Consider the following 23,158-nt stretch of genomic DNA (forward strand, 5'->3'; position numbering starts at 1 on the left):
ATCGTACGAACATTTAAATATTTCAATCGATAAATTAAATAATATCTACACTATTTTGCATTTGTACATAATCATATATTTTTTTTACGACATTATTGCCAATTATGGTAAGCAAATTCTTTGAAATTACGCGCGGTTTCCTTTCCTGCGCGAACATCGCCGCAGTACAGTTTACACGCGTGTACGTGGTCTGGTGTTTAACGTGTTTGATCGTGCAATAGCTGGATTTTCAGCATTTATAAAGGTATTCCCACTTAATTATCACGTAGTAGAACTTGTGTAGTAAGAAATTGATTTTAATTTCGTTCGTTCTCGCGAATAATACGTGTTCAAAGAATTTTACTCTTCACCACTCAATTATAGAATCAGCCAAAAACTGATTCATATTTTGATATAGTTAAGTTTAGTGAATAAATCTCTAGCGAATGTCATTTTCATTTTCATATTTTATGTAATAAATCCTGATTCATGCATTGTCTATTTTCCTAAGTTTCCTATTTTTCGTGTTCTTTAATTGACGTTACAATTTTTCGAAGAATATTAGATCGCTTGAACTGCAATCACTGCGCATGACTGTGTTCCTTGCGCATACTTGATCACGCATCTGACAGTTTTCTATCGTTTCTCTCGCGACCGCGACGCGTCAAATTTTTTCTCGTCTTAAAATTTAATTTTTCTGTGAATAAAAAACATTCAATTATTTGTAGTTCAAGGTAGTTTTAATTTTTGTCGTCTCAGTGTTTCAGTTTTTCGTATTATTCTGCAAAAATTTGGTTTATTTTGCAATGGAGAAAGAAATACTGGTAGGTGGATAAGATAGTTTTCTTAGTTTTAGAATTTTTCGAACATACTCTTTTGTCACGCATCTTTTATTTGTATTACGGTTAATTGTCACTCTTAAATACTGTATTATATAATGAAAAATGACGATATCTATATAACCATAATATTGCGAGTTTAGTAAATCTTGGCATTTTAACTTTATACGTACACATTTAATGCGATGTTTTCGTGCTTTGAGAATTTCTCGCTGAACTCTGGTATTAAGTAGAATTTTAGTATACCCAATTTACTGCTATTATCAAATATCATTTTATATTGTAGAGTAGTGTAGTGAATAGTATTATATATTTAGTAAATATATTTAACTATCATAAATAACTGTAAATTAATAGTCTTCTTTTTATTATTGTACAGGAAATTTGATAACCCGATTTTCGGAGGTATTGAAGAAAAGCTCGAGAGTTGGCGAGTTCGTGCATCGGAACGAAAGGAGTAATGTAAACATTACTTTATTTTATTTTATGAAAATTCTAAATGAAAGTTCAATTAACTTCTTTTCACGAATTTTACCTTTCACGGCTTAAATTTGTCGCGAAAGGTCACGCGCCTTTTCGTCGTTTTTAAATTTTGTTCCTATTTTTTCTGCGTTTATGAGTTCTGTGAACTAAGTTTCATTTATGAAGTGTTGCAATTTGATAAATGCCCGTGAGTACTGGAACGTGTAAACTAAATATTGAAATACTCAATACGCTCTATTCAATAATTTGATAATTATTGCAGTTCTATAATTCATTGTGCAACTGGCAATGACCCTAGACAACAAAACTATTTAAAAATTTATAGTGTTTTCAAAGGTCTAGCAATCTTTGAATACATGTTACTTTATTGATTTCACGCTAGATGGCACTACTTGTCTCTAAAGTGAATTAAACTTTAAACAGCTTATTTTTTAATAAATAAACAACTTATGCTTTTCAGTATTACTGCACAATGAATTTTAGATACCCTATAAAAGATACTCTTTTAGTACACATTTTTTGTTTAATTTTTCAATGAAATACTATATGACTACATTACAATTACAAAAATACACTCATCAAGTATATATTATAGACAATAATGATTGTAAATTTGGTTTCGCAATCATAAATATTATAATCGTACTCTTAATCTTGCAAAGATTTGCATTTGCAATTCAGCATCCATAAGCTATTACATATATTAGTTTCTATGGTAACAAATACACAACACAAAAGGAACACATTCTTAATTCTTAGTAAGAAAGTTGATGAAGATACGTAATACCTCGCAATAAACAGTTGCAAGTGGTAATAAAATAGAAGAAGCATCAGTAATATTAGGATCATAAAAGTAGTTTACAAATAATCTAAACACAATGCAGAGACCATCTACAAGTTCAGCTGTACCACAAAATAGATTTGAGAGGTCTCGTAGAGCAATGAGAAATGAATTTGGGGACTCTTATATGACTCCTGGTGCTAATCGTCCAGGTACACCTGGTCCCAATGTTTTGGCAAGGCCACCATCAACCTTACTTCAAACAGGTACTGCACGATTAGCTACTATGAGTTCAATTAGTTCTGGTTCTTTAAACACTGGCCTTCCATTACCTAATCAAATGAATATAAATATTATGGAAAGGCCAATCACTCAGCATGGAGTGGCAAGTATTAGACCTGGAACATGTAGAGGATTGTCAATGACCAGGTAAATTTGTATGGAGTTCGGTAATTGTAATCTTGTAGTTATAAGCAACAGTTGCAACTATGCCCTTTAGTTTCTTCATTTTTAACATATAATATTTTTGGATAGACAAATTCAGGATAAGAGATATTACATTGGATTAATGCAACTAAAGATCAGAGAATTGACTCAAGAAATTGCTGTTATTACAAAAGATATAGAAGATCAAAACAAAGAAAGAGCCACCTATTTACATTATGACAAAAGAGCCAAAGATTTAGCTACAGAGTTAACAGCTTTGCAAGCACAATTAGCTGACTATAATATAGTTGTAGACAAGATGACTTCAGATGTTGGAAAGGATATTATAGAACAGGAAACTGAAGAACTAATGGCAAAGAATGAACAAACTTTATTAAGGATTGAAAGTGTGTTCGAAGAAAGGAAACAATTGGAAGAAAAATTAAGTAGGCTAGAACAACAGTTAGAAAATGAAAAGAATAGAACAGAGAGGCTCATAGAAACAATGGACTCAAGTACAAAAGAAAAGTACAATGATTTGTTAAAGCAAAAAGCAATTATACAAGAAGATGTAAATAAAATGCAGCAAGAATTGGATGAATTGTCCAGAGAACAAGCTTATTTAGAGGAAGAAATAGCACTATCTCCTTTGAAGCAAGAAGCGGTTAAATTACATCTTAAAATCATAGAAGCAGAAGAGAAGAGAAATAAATTACAGGAAGAAGAGAAACATAGAATTTCCCCTGAGGAAGAAAAGGAAAACTTATTACAAAAGATTAAACAGGACAATATGGACATAGCAGCCGCAGAAGCACAGTTATTTGAGAAGAACAAACGGATTCAGGAAATGGAGCAAGAGCTAGAACAACTGGAAACTGACATAGAAGATACGCAATCTGAAAAACAAGTTAAATATAGAGAACTTCGTAAACGAGAGGAAATTATGGAACAATTTATGTCGTCTTTCGAACAAAATAAAGAGGACGAGACAAATAAATTGCATAAACTAGAAGAAACAATAGTTGAACATTTGGAAAATATTTCAAGTGTATCAGATATTGATGTAGATTTGATTAGCGGCGATGAAATGTCTATTTTGAACAGTATACCTTTTGATAATGACGGAGATAATAATGATCGGAGTCTTGAAGGTTTGACAAAGCAAAATTTAAAGTTACAGCAAGTTTTGAGCAAAATGGAAATATTGGAACAGAAGCTGAAAACAGAATTTGATGATCTTAATGAACGATTGAATAAGAAAGATAATAAAATGACAGCTTTGGGGAATTTAGATAATTTAAAAGCTGAATTGACAATTAAACAAGATCAACTGAAATCAGATTGTGAACTACTAAATGAACAGCACTTGAAGTATGAAGAAGAACTTAAATCAGTTCAGCTCGAGTATGATGAAATAAAGGAACGATTAGAACACAATGATATATACAGAGACATTAATGTACTAGAGAATACTCTAGAAAAATTAATAGAAGAACATACAAATATTAGAGATTTTATTATTATGCAAAAGGAACGCGGTAATTACGGTCCAATAAAAGCAGACGCGCTTAATTTAATGACATCTTATAACACTATGTTAAAAGAAAACTTGAAGACCATCTATTAGGTAGAAGTGCTTATATTTTTCTGTTTATTCTGTTCTAATATTATTTTATTGAGTGTACTATCTGAAGTCAATATTTGTGGCTTATGCTCTGATATTAATGCAGTAAAAGTTTTTTGAAAATCTGTACTAGGTGTCACACCTATTTTTTGCATCGTTTCATTCAGCATTGTAGCTTGTTCATGATAGCTTCTTTTATCTGTAAATAAAAATGATCAAAATAAAGTTTTTTATAGAAACATTAATTCTAAATTAAAAGTACATTTACTCACAACATATAGTCAGGACTAAATTACACAGGGGTTCTAAATCTATTTGCAGTATCTTTCCTCCTACTTCTAATATAGTTAATGCAGTTTTTACAATTTCATCTTCGTTCAGTTGTTTAATTTCTTGCAATAAATGTTCTGTAGATATATTTTCATTCTGGAAAGAAACAGACTTATACATTTATACTATATAGTATTACATATTAAAGAGAATATATTACTTTGAATAAAGTTTGTAATTGTTCTATTTTATGACACTGGGCTAATGATATTGCAAGGTTTGTAACTGCAACACTTTTCCCAAGACATGCCACTATAAGACTATAAACTTCTTGTAAGAGTTGATCATATGCTTGAGGTGATTTTATAGAGCACTTTACTAATTGTGTTAATAATTCTTGCCTCTCTGGTGCTATTTTATATTTTATAACACAGTCTTTAAATACATTTACGGCTGACACAATGTTATCTGTTCTTATTGGTACAAATACCAACCAATTAAGTATATTAGTGCTGTATGTACAATAGCCTTTTTCAATAAGAAGATTCACCATCTTTTCAGTATAGATAAAGTGACTACTGTTTGCTAGCAAACTCAATAATAGTACACAGCTTGCAACTGCATTTGGTTTATGGTTAACATTTGTACATTTTTGTATTATATCGAAAGCTTCTTCTATTTTATCATTTTGCACTAGCAGAATCACAAATTCCAGAATTTTAAAATTATCAATTTCGAAAGTAGGAAAAGAAGATTGAATTTCTTTGAACTCAACCATAGCTTTATCTAATTTTTTATTCTTTGTGTAAAAATTAAACAAGGTTGCTTTCATGCTGGGTGACCATTCAAAGTTATTATAATTAATCTCTGCCACAAGTTCATTTACCTGCTCTACATCATTTTTTTTAATGGTAGCTAAGAGTAACTTTCGTAAAACACCTCTAGTATTTTTCTGTGAAATTTGAAGTTCATATAAATGTGCATTTAATTGCTTCTCATTCATGTATTCTGGATGAACAGAGGTTTCAACATTACAATTGTCTATATCTATATTTGTAGTTACATTAAGAAGCAGTTGTGAAATATATTTTCTTTGTTGCTCATTCTGAACCTTATCAAAAATTCCCTCTTGTACATATATTACATCAGTTTCAGACATTAGTGCCTTGTGCTGCTTCATAGTAATTAAAAATGTAATTAAATTCTTTATATCACATTCATTAATGTCAATCCTATCTACAAACATTCTCAAAAATGTCCCAGCAAAACCACGACCATTGTAAGATAATTTAAATATGAGTTCTTCACAATGACTAATATCTTTTGAAATTTTATAATGCATAATCAAAAGATTCAGTATACCCTGACAATCAACTTTTTTCTTAAAAACTTTGCATATTTTTAAGCCCTCTGATACTCTTCCTTTGCGTAATAAAAAATTCATAAATGGTTCAATTACATAGATAGGTGCTATTCCATTAAATTTCATTTTATTAACTGTGTTAATAGGATTATTGGTATTAATGTAGGGAAATATATAATTTAGAAATGTATTGGAGTCTATTGTAACATCTACAGCCATCATGTGTTTAATAACTTCATATATGTTATTTTCATCAACACTTGTAGAGGCATGTAACAGTAAAGGCCAATAGTAATAAGACTGTATAGTTATACCTTTAGCTTTCATTTCCTCAAATATCATAAAAGCTAACATTTGATTATCAGCTTCCAAAGCAAATTGAACTATCTTCTTCCAAACTTCTACCATATTTTGCTTCATTACAAAATTATTTGCAATATTAAATAACACTTTTGGGTCTGTATTTGATCTGACCATTTCCTTTAAAAGAACAAATGCAAAAGTATTTCTTAAACTTTTATATTTAATGCTTATAGGGATTTCTGTAACAATTGTATAAGCATCTAAAGGGAATCCTAAGCGTACAAGCTGTACAATTGTAGACAGAACATCTGTTTCTACTTTCTCTAATGGTTTCACAAATCTTAAAACACTTGATATTTGTGTTTCATGTTTTAATAAACTAAGAAATTTAACAAGCTTCATAATATCCGATATATCTATTGTTATAGACCTTAAAAGTGTCATTAAACCTTCAAAATTATTATTTTTTGCAAAAGCAAATATTAATTGTGACTTGCTCTTGTATGATGGTGGAATATTTTCATTTTCCATATTATTTAATATTTCTCTGATTTTTGTTATATTTCCAGTTGTAGCATATGCATATATTAATGAGCTATATATTTCTTCAGTCAAAGGTATTTCTTCTTTACGCATCTTTGCCATACAAGTTTCAATTGTCTGAAAATCTCCTGTATTTGCTACTACTTTCAGCAGAAGACGATAAGTATCATATTGTGGTTTGATAGTCATAGTTTCTAAAAATTTTATGGGAGAAATCTGACTCTCATTATCAATGTAAGCTTGTAATAATGCATGATAGTGATCTAATGTTAATTTACATTGTTTTTTCTCCAATAACTCCCACACATGATTAGCCAAGGTTTCTTTTGTCTTAAAGGACGCATCAAACATAATTTTTCCACAGCAATTAAGTAAACTTTTACCTAAATTTGGTGTTAATTCACAATTAGTATTTTCTAAATATGTGACAATTTGTAAGAAGTTTTTTAACTTCACATATTGGTACATAATGCTTTTCTGAAGCATTATTATGTTTTGTTGGAACGTTTCTGCATCGCTTATTTGTGTGCTATTACTCAAATTTCTTATATTCCATAAATGTATTTTTTTTCTTACATCACATGTTAACACAGTGTAGTTTCTGGTAAACAAGTTGTATGGCGACAATACTGAAGTTTTTGAGTAAAAGGACAGGCACCTTGCTGTTATTCTATATAGTCTGCTATACATTATCAACGTAATTATTCTCTTGCTTTTCATTTATTTTCACAGATATTGCATAATAATGTCCTGTTTATTGATTCTGCAACACATTTACGTACATATTTCTTAGTGAGCATAACTCACGTCAGATTACCTTCAATCTTATTAAACAAATTTTTTTTTTAGTTTAATACATCAGAATAATCATAACTGTCTATAAAAAATATCACTTCGTACGCACGCACAGTCAACACGGGTGTATATAACAAATTTAAATTTATTCATTAATAATCTTTGAGTATTTGTTCAAATTTTTTAGGTGACATTGATTGTGCAACAAATAACCGTTTAATTAGAGTAGAATATACTTCACTTAATGTTTCAGTAGTTTAGGTTAGGAAATTAGGAGCACATCTATTACGTGTTGTATTTTTGAATTATTTAAACTGTTTCCTTCCGGTAAAACAGAATAGTTCTTTTAGTTATTTTAATTACTTTGAAATATTCTGTATCTACTATAACTTTTTGTGTGGAGGTGTGTTCATCTTATGCATCACAACACTTCTAAAATTCTAACTTCAACTACATACTTATGTAATGTATTTGAAAAATTATTCTATACAAAAGTTGAATAATTTTGAGAACAATTTAAATGATTTAAATATTTAATTGTTTCACATGTTTTCTTGAGGTCTATCTTTTATTCTGATTAACAAAATAATGCAGTTGTAAACATAGTGTTAAATTTTAAAGGTAGTAAAAATCAGAACGTATATTCAGGTGAAGAAATGTCGGTTATATTTTTTTCGGTTACAATTTTATTCACAGTTTTGGCGTTTTGTAGACAAATTTTTGCATTTGGTGATATTCAAGTCACCATTACAGAGTTGTTGGATACAGTATTTATGAATTTGAAAAAAAATTGCATGGATACATGGAATCAAATGCATACAACTTCATAATTAAGAGTACAAAATAGAATTTTGCTGTGTAGTAAATAAAGAAGTATACTTAATATAAAAACTGAACATACGACACGCAAAGTTGATAAAAATTATGATTAAATACGGGAAAAAAGAGTATAAATCGCGATTTATATGAGTATAGAATTAATAAATATGTTAATAAATAAATAATTAAATAATTCAAACACGCACACGCTCACACAATATTAATTATGACATGGATACGTAAAGTGTTAGGAATGTATACTTACATAGTTAAATACTTAATTAAATAATTACATAAGAAGCCTAATTCGTTATAAGACTTACATACTAACAACTTACAAATTCTGACGCGCAATCCACTAATTTTTAAATATATCTACGTACATCGTATTGGAAATTTTCCCGCTGAAGCTTCATACATTTCAAATTTTAATACTTTTAAAGCTATCAGTGTAATTGACTTATATCATAGACTAGATTTATTAGCCACGGACTGAGATCAAATACTCTACTAAGTTTTTCCAGTCAAATTTAAAAGCAGATCTTAGAAAAATATTACATTTATAACCGAAATATATGTTACATCTTTTTTGTTGTAGAATCTATGGAAAATAATTTTGAAAAATTTTTCCTTTCAATTACTTATAAATTATGCATCTGGATTAAACTGTTCGAGTTAGTGTCCGTGGTCGCGTTGACTAGATACCACTCCTAATATTATATCTTCATAGATTTACACGCAAATCTTAATATTCCCTGACTAGAATTCGTCATAATTTTATGAGATATAGTACGTATACAAGAAATAAAGTTACTGCTCAGTCTTTTTTAAATAAATTATCATTTGGATTAGCTGCTCCATTATGACTTTAGATGCTCTGACTAGATTTCTTCGATACAAATTCGATAACTCAAGATGCGCGCAAGGTGCAATAAGATTTCGATTTTTACTCTTAGTTATTAATAGACACAGCCTCGAAATTTTTTGATAATTCGTGTTTCGACCTTACACACTATACTTTGTTTGTACTTATTAGGCATTTCGACTTATAAAAAATAATTTACAACTAATGGCAGTTTTGTACGTGGTTGATGAAAATTATAGCTGAACTTAAAGTACAGTTATCCTAATTAAGTAGCTGCCGATTTGGACATATTTTCCACAGAGAAAATTCGTCAAATGAACTTAGAAAATTAATCAAATTTTGCCGGATCGTATGAACGTGAAATAAAAAGCAAAAAAATTGAAAGAAGTACATACATAAAAGTATAGCTACCCTTATTGTCATATCACTTGTTCTCACCATTTGTAGTAACCATAGAATATTAATTTTTTTATGAACTATTACCCATGTTTTGAAGTTTGAATGTTTTTTACTATATTTTTTTATCAGAAGTTTTCATACGCTCGCGGCATTAAACTAAAATACTGGCACGTTTCCCATTATACTTAGAAAAATGTATTCATATTGTTATACTCTGTATTCACATACCTACGTATATTTGTTGACTAGAATCGGTTTGAAAATTGGAAACTATTCTATGACTAGAAACTATATAGTTACATCCCGCAGTCATTTACATATGTTCAGAAAAACAGCGAGTCTTCAAGTACGTATTACTGTTGTGACTTAATCCCTCATATGGCATCGCATCCACGGATAATATTCGTTTTACGAGGTGCGTGAATACGCGAATAAGTTATTAGTACAACGTTTCGAAGTAAAATCAAAATTGCATTCATATTTGGCCTGCAGAATTATTTCTGGATACAAATTGATATTTAAGAATACATACTTACGCGTTAAAGGAAATGACTAGAGACAGAGCTGACTAGAAGCGTAAAATATATACATATTTTAGTATTTCAATTTCGATTAATTGACTATTCACATAATTTGAACTTAATCTATCATTATTTGCGAGAAAATTCTTCACGTTCTTCCGAGATTCATATTTGGGATACTTATGCATCTGATTAGAGAAGAATATTCATTTTTCTAATTCGTAATTTTGACTAGATTTATACCTTAACTTTGACTAGATGACGTATATCTATTTCATTGACTAGATTCTACATTTTGATTGTGATACCGAGCAAATTTATTATTGACTAGATCGTTCCTTTGGTGTATCGATTGTTTTAGAATATTTTTAAAAATACGATTACAAATAATTAAATTACCGCGAAGTATAATTAACTCTACAATGACTAGTTATAATTACGCATACATTATTTATTAATCGACGCGAGTTAAAAGAAAATTGTTCGTTGAACTTCTATTTCGGAATAGATACTTAAATAAAATACTGAACTTAAATTAGCTATTTTGCATACCAAATAAAGTGTTAGTGCCAAGGATCGTACAGGTCGATGAACTTTTCCTGCGAAGCTGTGCTCCGTCGATGAATGATGTGTCCAACTGCCGATAATATTTTCGTTATCAATCTTGAATATCTGATTTCTTGACGTATCGATTGTAGGTAAGGTCCGTGACTGCTTTGCCGATTGTTCGTCCTCTGAATTCGAAATTCAATTTCACGATCTGTGACTGATTGCCGCAAACCTTCTCAGGAAATTCACCGAATGTGTGACTTGAGTAGCGTTGTACTTTTAGCATCAGTACTCTACGTCTCTCTCCGCCCCTTCCTCTTTGTACAAACTACGCTGAGTCGCCTATGTACAATTCCATATATACAAATCCCGAAAATTCGGGGTCGATAGTACAGACTGATTCTCATCTTCTCTGCTTTCCCAATTCCGACACTCGGTCTTGAGCAATTCTCCATCGACGAGCTCTCGTGTATAATTTCAATCCCTTCACTTCTTCATGGACATAGCGATAAATGTTCTTTTCTATTGTACTCACAGTGATTATTGTCTGCAGCCTCGGTACAACTTCTTTCCATGGTCACTCTATGGTCAGACGTGTCAGTGGTCCAGGTACTTCCAGTTCAATTTTGGTAGTCGCCAATTGGCTTCAAACTCGTCGACTCCAGCTCGAATGTGTCGAATCGGGAACAGCAGGAGAGAAGACTGCGTGGGCCCTCGGAGATGGAGAATCTGTGGGAAAGAGAGGATGGATGGTCCAAGTATAGGTGGATCAGAAAACAAAAAAGGAAAAGGGAATAAAGGTACCGAGAGGTGTTCTCCGAGGGCCACGCAAGCGCACAGTCGCTCGCCTCCTCGCTGACTACCGTAAACTCTGCGCGCCCTGTCCCTAGATGCGTGTCTCCCCACTCTGTTCCCTCTTCCCCCACCCTTGACCCCACAAACTATAGAAGCAGCACGTGCCTCCCCTCCACTTCTCCGCGCGCTGCTTTTCGCGTCCCCCACTATTTTCTTCTCCTCTTCGTGGATCGTCGCTGGCACCCTATAGAAACGCGCCGCGGCGTCACGTCGTTTCGGGATTCGCACGCTCATCCCCTCCACTCGGCCAATTTCCAAGATTTCTTCCCCTTTCGGCACGCGTGCGCGCGTATGCATGTGTGCACCGCGCCATTAACCGAGCGTACATAATGCGCTATTGTGCGAAGCCCGATCGGGAGATTCACCTTTAGGGGTGCGTTTCTGCGCATGCACCCTCCTGGGGAACCACGTGCCGTCTCTTTCAGAGCTAGACTCGCGGAGGGATGCTTTCTTTCGGGAGATTTTGATTGCATGCGTGTTTGGGTATGCAGAAATGTATTTAGTTTGGGACATTTTTGGGGAACTGTGTGGTCCTTTCTTTGGGAAGATTAGTATTTTGATTTTGGGGGGAGAGGGAGGGTTGTTGTTGAGTTTGATGTTTTCTAGTATTTTGAGACATTTTTGGGGAACTGAGTGTTTCTTTTTTAGGAGGATTATATTTCAGATATGATATTGATGTGTACCCAATGGGGATCCACTATTTAAATGTATTTAGTCGCTCACGTTCTAATTTAATACTTGCAATCGAAAGTCTTTTTAATTAATCAGATCTAGGACCAAAACTTGGGAAATGGTAGGAAATTTCTTTTAAAAAGACCCCACTCGAAATCTTTAACAGTGAGAACTGTAGTCCGATGTTTGATGGTCTCTAATTGTCGTCAATTTTTTTATCTCTATCTTTAATGATTTTCTTGCGTAGAGTAGGTACCAAGGTATCTGTAGCATTGATTTTCCATCTTCAAGTGCAAGAAGTAAACTTCGTAGGGGTATACGCTATGGCTCTGAAGTTCAGTAACAGATGACGCTGTGAGCACCGAGTTGCTCGTCCACTTTATGCGATGCAGGTGTTTCTGTAATTATTTTTACAGATAAAGGAAATTATTTTCAAAGTTGAAGTCTATGAGAAAAATAAACCTCAATAATATAATAGTGTATAACACTATCATAATCATCAATATATCATAGTGATGAATAGATTGCAAATTTTTATGCATGTATGGGAATTGCAACCACAAATTATAGTATTTAAAAAGCGATACAAATTTTTTATGTAGATTTCAATTTTTATCACTGTTTATGAAAATATGCATTTGCATAAAAGTCTGCAATTTAGTGCTGAATAATATGTTTTAAAATCTCTGACCAAACAAAACTTTTTACCCCATTCAATACCTCAAAATTCTTTAAGAAGGATAAGTATCTATTAATTGTCGACTAATTCTTCAAATAGTGATCCAATATATTTATTTATGAATTGATTGTAATTTCTCTACAACTGTCATGAAACTATGGGTTCTTTACAGTCTCTGTCAAAATTCCAACGCACCTCGCGAAAGAGAACATCGAAGGTCGCGGTAATCGTTATCGTTAACGTCCATGAATCGAACAGGGATTCGATAATGCGGTCGAACCTCGAAACGTTGCAGGTCGACCGTGAATACCAATGTCGAGCCCGCATTGCCAGACCATGTCACGGTTTTTGTATTGCTAATTTGACGGTCGTCAGCAGATGACGATGCAGAAAGGAGTTACAGGTGTCAGAATCGCTCAATATTAGTACCTATATAAACGAATACAGCCTTCTTGACGCTCTAAATATCACATTACACGATTTACATAGATTACAAGTGATGTATAAGGTCTGCAAAAATTATGCTCCATTAGTCGTAGATAAGATGGGGGAAAGCTGAATTACCAGTTAAGAGTAGGTTGATAAAAATTAATATATAGAACAGGTTGGTAGAAAATTGCGAAGTTAGGTCTCCATAATCGAAATAATGGGAAAATAAAGACAGGGACGAAAGAGCGTGGTATGCCAGGCATGCCCCATCATTTTTCAGGACAGACACTTTGCTGTGACGCATTGGAGCAAAGTACACATTCTGAAATTGGCGAAATACTCTCCTGAAATAAGCTACATTTTCTATAACCTTTTTCAATGGTAGAAATTATTTATGCATACTCTCATAAAAAATCTAGCTACATTCTTGGCTCTTCTTCTTTATACTTCTGACATCTGCTGGTACTTTCAAAGTTTCTGTTAATCTCAGTTGATTTCAAGGAATATTGCCTTTCTTTTTTATTAAGTGTCCAATTTTTAAAACAGCTTTGGCAAATCGTACCATACATGCACATACTTCTTTGTCCATTTGCATAACTGGAAGTATGCAAAACGTTTCCTCACATGTCCCCAAAGCATTCGTTTCCACTGCAAAGATCCCATACCCTCTCGTAACTTAATCTTGAAGCTACTATCCACGATACGGTTTAATTAGCTAAGTATGCCCGCGGCGGGGCATCGTTACACCGCATTTTGTTACCCATAAGGCAATAGTGTTTCAGTTCCCCTTTTTCCTCGTCCAGCGCACGGATGAACAGCCCGAAAGGGTCGCGTACAAATCTCCAGTCACGCTAGGAAATGGAATAAACGCTGTTGAGACGGCTGCTTTCGATACAATCGTATCTGGGAAGGCTTTCCTTCCTCCTTCATCGATTCGCTGGAAATATCGATTTCCATGAGGAATTAGGTTGTACATTTCCAAGGATCAATTAATAACTATACATATTTATAATTTATGTAATAAAGGTAGGGTATAAAAAGAAACGTGAGAACATTAGAAAATTAGAAAAAGGAAGAGATGTTTTCTCATTTGTTGATAAAATAGGTTTTGGATTAGAGTAGAGTGGATTTCTTCTTTTGTCGTAACAGTGGGAAGTAGAAAGCAGTCTTGAACATCTGTTAAGTGTTGCTTCCCTACTGTAGTTATTTTAATATGAGTCTATAAATCTATCGTTCTTTATTGTTCGGTAATAGTAGGAGTTAATTGCTTTCGAGTTTCATAGATGTAGTAAGTAAAGTTGTCTAGGAGGGTGGAAGATCAAATATGCGACCATATTATCTATCTTGTCTGTGATGTATCGTCCAGCGATCAGTTCTAGCATCTGACGTTTAAATTTCCGCTGCTCAGAAGTTGGATATGCAGTATAGAGGCAAAATATTTTCGATGGATATGAAAATAATATATTTTCAGTTATATTACCATTAGCGTCAGAAAAATTGAAATTTGAATATTAAAAAATATTTAATTCTCCACTCCCTTACACCTCTCAAGAAGGTGAAATGCACAAAGTAGTTTCACTCTTCTAAACGTCCCAATATTTTCAATGGAAAAATGTCCAAATTTATTTCAACACATCCAATTAATCACACCTGGAAAGTAAGAAAAGACAGATTTAATTACCATCAGGAAACAATAGAGAAGAAATAACCCTTTTCATTAAAGTGACAACTATCTGCACCAGTATAACAATCCTCTTACGCGTCCTCGCTTATTATGCCGCGTGGCATTCACAGAATTCAATGACGTCTTTCACACGAGACACGACGTCATTGTACTAGCGAAGGAGATGCGAAAGGGATCGGTGGATACTTCGAAAGGACCCACCTGTTGCAGCGACTGCCCTAACAGCCCAACACCCTGATCAACCCAGCGGCGTTGGAGTCCTGTGAATTTCCATAGGAGAAAAGTACCCCTTCCCTTACCAGCTGTTACGCAAAATGAAGCATCGTATTCAATCGTAGTTCCCTTCTTCTCGTACCAATCCTCTTCCGTGGGGGCCATCGATGTACATAAATACCTCAGACATCTTCGCGTTTTAATGAACTGAAGAAAGTAAATAGAACAAACATTTTAATAACACTAACAACTAATAACTCAATTCTAATCAGAAATAGCTGAAGGCAATTTTTTCATTAACAGCGTCTGTCAAGAGCAATTTCCTACAAGCTGTGTCATAATAAGTGTCAGAAATTTTAAAGAGTGATTATACGTGTTGAATTATGTAGAGAAATTGTATTTAGTGTTGCAAAGACTAAAATTCTAAAATTCGTGTGAAATGTGTCTGACTTGGGGCTCATTCTACTGCCAGCGTGCATCAGCCAGGTCTGACACAAGTCAGTAGAATAGCTCCTGAGTCAGACACATTTCGTCTTATCTTATGTTTCTTAGTTTTGCTCCAGTGTGGGCAAAAAGTTTCCATAAATTACAGTAGATTGGAAACTTGTTAGGTCACGCAGCAGCAGGAAGCAACAAAATGTTGCTCGTTGTTGCCTCAGTGGATCCGTGCCTTAACAGTTGCATTTAACACAGAGTGGTGAACACTAACAATAATCGAAATTCCAGTAAAACCCAGCGTCGGTTAACGTGCAGCACCCTCTGCCATTCGCTAACGCTGCAGCAAGGATCCGTTAACATAGGATTTCCGAGAGGCGGTGCCAGTAATATTTCCCACGAACAGGTGGTGTACCCAGGAACAAAACGGCGCGGATGTCCACTCGGAAACGAAGTGGCCTTTTTGTTTGACGAGTGGCTCTATCGTATCGCGGCCGCTATTGTCACCGTTGCCTCGGGGAAATTACAAAGGTCCTCCACCACGAGTATCATCGCCAACGATCTCGAAGTCTGCATTGTCGCTGGCCATGGGACAGCCCTAATTTTATCACCGATAGCAAGCAGCGATGCAGTAACGGGAGAACTTGTGGCTGAACATCCTTTCCCGCTGTGCCGCGGCTCTACGCTTTATTTGAGACGTGGTCTTCATGGGCTTGAGCCCTAAATTAGCTGAGACTGCTACGATTGCTGAAGCTATATACACAGTGTTACATGATGTGTATAGCTTCAGCAATATTAAGTTACAAATATACCTGAGTTCGCGAACAGTAACAAGATTCAACTCTCTAGAAATTGTCTGTTCACGTATCTGTTTATATAAGATAAATGTTGTAGCAGTTGACCATGGTCCAATGTCTAACGTTCATTTTATTCAATTGTTTATATCTATACTTAGTAACTTTAATTTTGACGAGAATTACGGAAATCAGACCCAAAGTTCGCGTGTCCCTAAACGTTGATATCCGCGTGGGAGTAATTTGCACAGAACGAAAACTACTGTGCAAGGTAGCGGACCATATGACGTCGTTTCGGTACGCAGGAGTATGATACACTGTGGAGAAAAGTATTATGGTTAGGCCTATAAACCCTAGTCTCCCTGCTAGGGGTCTGTAATTTTCTGCTGGGATCATTTAAACGTTCGTTGATGGTGCGCCACGATTCTGTGGGAATTTTCCCAATAAATTCTTCACACTGTCCCCGTCGTGAGAGGCACCTAATCTAGAGATACTCGTACAACAACTGTTCTAATATTTCCCCTAGGGCAAAGCCTACGAGGGTCTAAATCGAAAAAGAAAAATAGAGATCGTGACTATAATATCTATTACACACAAAATTAAATCAATTAATTAAACAGGGTCATTTTTAAAATAACAGATCTGATTTGAATTTAAAATTTCAAATTTTTGAAAAGTGAAAAGGGTCAGGTGATTCTAGGATTAAATATACGAAGTGTTTGAATTTCAAAAATATTATTCTTTTTTTCTAATTTAAAAACTCTTTCACAATGCAATTTTTTTTAGAGAAATACTTTAGTCAAAGAAAGTTTTTAAGTATAAAAAGTAGTGGTCATAGTGTTGTTCTTTTGTATGTCAGACCTCGTATTTCTTACAGCAACAAAGTGTTTGTAGGCTGCACTACTGGATAGAATTTTTCCTTCGTGAGTGAATCGCAATCTAGACGTGTTATGAAAAATAACTACCAGCCGCGTATTTTTTATCGAAAGCTCGACCTCCGTTGCATTATTACGAGTAATTAACGATAATCTTCGCGCCAAGTCTAAAGTACCGTAAAACTGTCGCTGGTAGGTTCGCCTAGCATGCAATCAACTGAGCCACAGAACTGCTTAGAAACTTTTACAAGATTTTGCTAAATTTTTATGAAACTACGAGATCCGAGCTTTTGATTCCGCCTAGTTTGTCGATCTTATGAATTACGTCGTTAACCCCTTCGTAGCCCTTGTATCATTTTTGATATGCACTAGTTTTAGATAAGCCGTATTTGTATCATAGTAAGTGTACTCTTTTCTCTTAGATTTCTCTCGTGATTGGTATACCAAGTACTTGTGACTATATCCACTGAGATTAGTGGTACTTCAAATAAAAATACTTTAAATAAGGGATAACAGGTATTAAAAAATATTGATATAAGTAGATATAGGTGGTCCAGTAAAACAGAATACCAAAGCAGCAGTACTATAGCATATTCATATAGTGAAAAATTGAAATAAGGAAAATGGAATTATTATATAGATCTCAAATATTATTAAATTTCAATTTACTGTATAAAGTAGTTATAGGATTTCAAGGCATCTAATTACACAAAATAAATAAGACATAAAAAATGAAAAAATAAATGTAAGATGTACCTATATTTAAAAAAATAGAATTCTGTGAGTGTTCATGAAATATAAAACGTTTTTAAAATACTCTTAGTGAATGTATCGACCTTTCAGAAAGCCTGTAATTCTGATAAGAAGCGAGAAGGCGATCCATAGCGATCCACGAAACAGCACTGCAGTGGCCCTCCGTGAAACTGCAATTTTCTGTTAATCATTTACCCGCAACACGGTGCAAAATTCGTTTAGTTCGAAGGTGGGCATATCTCGTGCATGCTTCTCATGCATCCTAGCTAAATAGATGGTAGATTATGCCTTCAGTATGTAGGACGGTGATTTCACGATAGCCTTTCCAGGTGAGGTGTTTACAAAAAAAATGGCTTTCTCTTTTTTTCTTCTTTCGGTACAATGTATCATGGTGAAGTACGTATAAGCAAAGATGATACGCATCACGCGAGATGTATCTGATTGTGCTTGCACTGAACTTATCTGAAAACAGCGTGAAAACGTGATTTTGTTTGTATCAGTTTGAAAATGGATCTTGCATTTTTGTTTCGAATTCTTGTATTCGAGGTCCTTAGAATTTTTAGTGTCCTTATATCAGAGATTCTTACTTTACTTCTTTATATTCTGGATCATTTTCTTCTGGATCATAGTAACACAAATTTTTATATTCTTTTAAACATTCTACGTAGCTGTACCCAATTAAAATAGTTACTAGTGACTATATCTTCTCATTATCCACTTGTGTCCCCTTCCCTCTTCCAGAAGTATCAGTAGCAAACCGATTAAATAAGACAGTGAAAGATTAGAAGTGAGAAGAGATTTGGGCACAGCTTCCACCATTGGTTTTCATTTGATCAACCATCTCCTGTCTTGTCGCGTTCGTTGTTACGCACAGTTAGGCAAACGAAGGGTGCTACGACAAAAGTACTCCCTTTCTGTCTTCTATATACATATATGTGACGGTTGACTGACAGTTTGCTGGGGATTCTGTGACATTCTAATGCCGTATCCCCAATCAGCGAAAATGCTCCGTTGACGATTATGCTTTTCAACTAATTCACATTTTTCTGCCTTCTGATTAACCAACACCGACAAATGTAACGAAGAACTCCTTTCTGCAGACTAACATCTAATCTATTCCTTTCGTACAACAGTATTATAAATACTTGTTTCTGACAATAGTCTAACTGAATATACCTCAGTTCTTTTTTTAAAATTAAAATAAAGGAAAACAGAGTCTTCTATGAAGAAGCAAGAATTGATAATTTTATAGGTATTTCTCATTCTGTCGAAAATTTGAACTTTGAACCCAAGTTCCCTCTAATTTCTCTTAAAAAGGGAAGAGTTGAAGGATGTAACTCAACTTAACTCTGATTTGTTTCATCCTCATTACTCTTATCACTGCATGTTTAACTAGCCGAACAGGGGAGATCCCGAGTTTCGAGTTACAAGCGAAAAATTAACGCAAAAGCGGGTTTGAAGTAAGCGGTCCTCACGAAGCAATCATCGTGGAGAGCCTTCGTGCTAGGCGACAGTATACGCGCGCAAGTATACATAACAAGATCTGTATCGAGTACCGGTCACGCTGCTAATTTTCATCCGAGCGTCGTTTTAATTGCTCCGCGTCGCCGTGAACTAACTGCATTAAAGACTAATCTACTGGATTGCCACCTAAGATAATGTTTCTACTAGTCTAACGATCGGTTCACGGTAGCCTCTTCTGCCTAGATCGAACGTGGCCAATGAACGAAACTTATTCCATTTAATTCACAAGGTGTATCAAGCTATTTCTATCTTAAATTATCCCCAAGAGTCCTTAATCAGAGCCTCGACAATTTTCTTTATTTCTTGTGATTTTTTTTGGAATTTTTTTAGTGATACAATTGTTTCTATCTCCTTGTGCTTTTTACGATGTTTAATGGTTTCAATCTTTTAACGAAACTAGTGAGATATCGTTAAAAATCTGAGAATCGTTAAAAAAATGAGATATCGTATTATTATTATACCTATTTTCTGCAGTATAAAAAAATCTTTAAGACTGTACAACTATTCTTCCAAAACCTACAAGTCCCTTGCTTAATGACTAACGCCGTTTTTTCCAAGAAAAAAAAAGCAGAGGGGGTCCCCCCAAAATGTTGAGAAACCAGTATAGTGAAGATACGCCGTTAAGTCTCCCTTTCCGCCGACTCACTATCCCTTTCTTCCTGAGCGAGTCATAGAAGTAGAGGCACGTGCGGAAGGTATCGAAACCCGATGGCCTCCAGGAAACATTATAGCCTTAAGATGCATCTGGTTCACGGAATTATGTATATCCACCTGGGCCCATCCGTGTCGAATATACACCCAGCTTGTTATTACATATACAACGTCGACAAGAAGGAAACGGGGCGAAGGGATTCTTGTTGGCACGTGCCAGGATGCGTGTCTTGCCAAGTGCATGATACCTATTCCATCGATCTGGGGGAACCTACGTGTCTTTAAGGTTTAGAAATTGGGCGTAGGGCAATCTTTCTCTTGGCACACGCTATCTCCTCTATTTTTTGCATTCTTTCCTTCGCGAAATATATGTACACAGCCGACTCTGACGCTAGCCATGCTGAAGGAGAAACAACAACAGTGGGAGAGTTCAATTTTGTATTAGATAGACAGAGGCATAGAATGTTAGGTACTCTTTCTATCAAGTGCAAAATCGGACTCTCGAAGTGTTGCTGTTGAGCGTGAAAATGAAATATACTTATATAGTTCTTACGAAATCGTTTTGGATTATTAAAGGCGTGCGTGGAGTTGTGTTATGAAAGGGCTCGTAAAAGGATTTCTGCTTCGACGTGCTGTAATTTAGGCTGCCATGGTTAAAGAAACGCGAATCATCAAAGACACTCAATGAAAATTGTTCGAACGAGAGGTCTGTATGTCTTGAATACTGTATTCCCTTTGAGACTTTTATGAAAGAGTCACGCAAACTCCTATCCTTGGGAATTAAGCCATCGAAGGAAAGAAACCTTTCGTATTTCTTCCATGTAAAGAGTTTCAGGTTTAAAAATCGATGGTATTACTTAAACTGAAAAATAGAGTGTCAGGAAAAACTATACATAAAATATATCCTTTCTCAATCAAAAAATTACCAACTTTAAATTACCAGGAGGACACAGAATGCAATGCCATTGCAAATATCAAGTCTATGCACACTTCTTTTCTTTATCGAACCAAAGTAGTCATCATCTTCTATACTTTCTATACTAGAGTCTACTTCACTCGTGCCAAACTTCCAGAAACCTTTTTAAAAATGCTGAAAACATCAAAGATACCATACAAGTCCAAAGTAGCCTCGTCGAACCCAAATTAATTTTGGGGCTCGCTTGTTAAGCTTTTAATTGACAGAATCTACAGTCTCAAGGAGCTCTATTAATAGACTGAAGTCCAGAAGGACAAGATGATCTATTGGAAAGATTGGAAGAGAAGCCCTTTCAATAGTGGCCTTCATATATTTTTATTTCGTTTATAGAAACGTCGAAAGACAATCGATGAGTAAGTGTGTTCTTCCCATGGTATATGATAGCGAAGGGGATGATGGTATGCGATTTTCCACTTAGAGCAATGGGGGTGCACATTCCCTGCACAGGTGGGGCAAATGAACAACTTCATGGTTCTCGATGCATGTGCCCTATGCACCATGGGAACTTATTTCTCTACTGCATAAGAACAGTAAATTATTATCTACATGATTATGGGATGTGAATCAGCAATTTCATCATTTCTTCAATAAAATGCAATTCATTTGCCAATACAATTTCACAGTACTACGTAAACAGTGAATTAACGTGAGCATAGCGATTATTTCAGATTTTTAATATGACACGTACCTATTAATTAATTCCACAAAGAACACATTTTATATCAAACAGCCAACATACTATATTAAATTCCTACTTAAAATCAATTTCACCAAAACTAAAACATTTCAGTGAAATAACTCCTGTTCACACGAATTAGCGCAATACCGTATTATAAATTTCTGAATTCTCATAAAATATTTCCGCCATAATGTGAATCTCGCTGCCGCTGTTTCCAAACATTAGATTCGAAACTGAACTTTCCACATACCAATCAGACGTCCTAATCCACTTTTCGCGCCAGCTGATCTGTCTCTCCTCGTTTATTCGTAATTGACTGCCTCTCGATTCCTCGGTCGAAAATGAAAACAGAGGACAGAAAAGCCGCGCTAGGAAGAGTATCGGTGACGAATATCGTTCGCAGCATTCGTGCGGGTTCAAGAGAGCGTAGGACAGGGACACCGTAGAAAGTAGATAGGCAGGAGGCGTTCAGGAAGGAAGTGTCGTGGTCGCTCTTCCGGGCAGCTGCCCTGGATGTCGGCGCATATAGCTACTATGGGTAAAGTAATCCACTATAGGACACCGTACAAGTGCCATTACTACCGGAGCATAGAGGGGGGAGAGGGGGGGCATCAGGGGCTTCATTTAATACCTCGTGGCTCATAATTAGGATCTGGATAAATATTGTATTTACTTTGTCTCCTTTTTTTTTTCGCTCACCCTTGTCGTTCAGCTTTATTTAAACATCTGCTTTGCCTCTTTTTATCGTATACTGAGAATCGAACAATTTCTGCTGGTTTTATTTTACTTAGAATAACGATTCCATGTACAAGAAATGTTTAAGGGTAAGGAAATTAGGCCAAGTATGTGAAACAGTTCAAGACGAAAATAGAATCGTGAAATAAGTCTTGTTTCTTTATGAATCAGAAAGTATATAATATTTGCTTTCTGATATTTTTTTTTAGAAAAGATCCATAATATTGTAACTGGAGAAACGTTCTTAGAAGCCTCTCCAGAAATCTCATTCCAGAATATTAAAAAATGTCCTCTTTCTGGGAAACACGATGCTGTCATTAAGTGTCCTGGCAAATTGTTGCAGTATCGCGTTTTAAGAGGCGGAGGAGGGCATTGTACCGGCAGAACCAGTCATTCCGCCCCAGCATGCTAATAATTCGCGATTAAAAGTTCATTTTGACTGGAATTTTAATTGCAATTAGGCCTGGCACGCCTGCCACTTACCTAGTTACAAATTAAGAGAGGAGGATCGTGTTGGATGCGAGATCGCTACGAGTTTTCCACGAACAGTTAAGCAATATCCTTCGAAGAGATGCTTCAGCGCTTTATGAGAACTCCGTCGTCGCGAAATAACTTTCAATTTTTGAAGAAAGAAACAGACTATAT

At 34.8% G+C, this 23,158-nt stretch overlaps 2 protein-coding genes across 2 annotated transcripts; one reads left to right on the plus strand and one right to left on the minus strand.

The window, feature by feature from the left end:
- Positions 1-1,953: 1,953 nt before the first annotated feature.
- On the plus strand, positions 1,954-4,140 carry LOC143185903 (intraflagellar transport protein 74 homolog). Its single transcript, XM_076389206.1, has 2 exons — positions 1,954-2,511; positions 2,617-4,140. Exons 1-2 carry the CDS (start codon positions 2,180-2,182, stop codon positions 4,133-4,135), a joined length of 1,851 nt encoding a protein of 616 aa, XP_076245321.1. The 5' UTR covers positions 1,954-2,179; the 3' UTR covers positions 4,136-4,140.
- Positions 3,990-7,413, minus strand: LOC143185902 (leucine-rich PPR motif-containing protein, mitochondrial-like). The gene is made up of 3 exons (XM_076389205.1): positions 4,623-7,413; positions 4,405-4,558; positions 3,990-4,331 (listed from the first exon to the last, which is right to left on the minus strand). The coding sequence occupies exons 1-3, from the start codon at positions 7,329-7,331 to the stop codon at positions 4,132-4,134; spliced, it is 3,063 nt and encodes a 1,020-aa protein (XP_076245320.1). The 5' UTR covers positions 7,332-7,413; the 3' UTR covers positions 3,990-4,131.
- Positions 7,414-23,158: the final 15,745 nt, after the last annotated feature.

This window comes from Calliopsis andreniformis, chromosome 12 (genome assembly GCF_051401765.1).
Source record: "Calliopsis andreniformis isolate RMS-2024a chromosome 12, iyCalAndr_principal, whole genome shotgun sequence".
NCBI classification, from domain to species: domain Eukaryota; kingdom Metazoa; phylum Arthropoda; class Insecta; order Hymenoptera; family Andrenidae; genus Calliopsis; species Calliopsis andreniformis.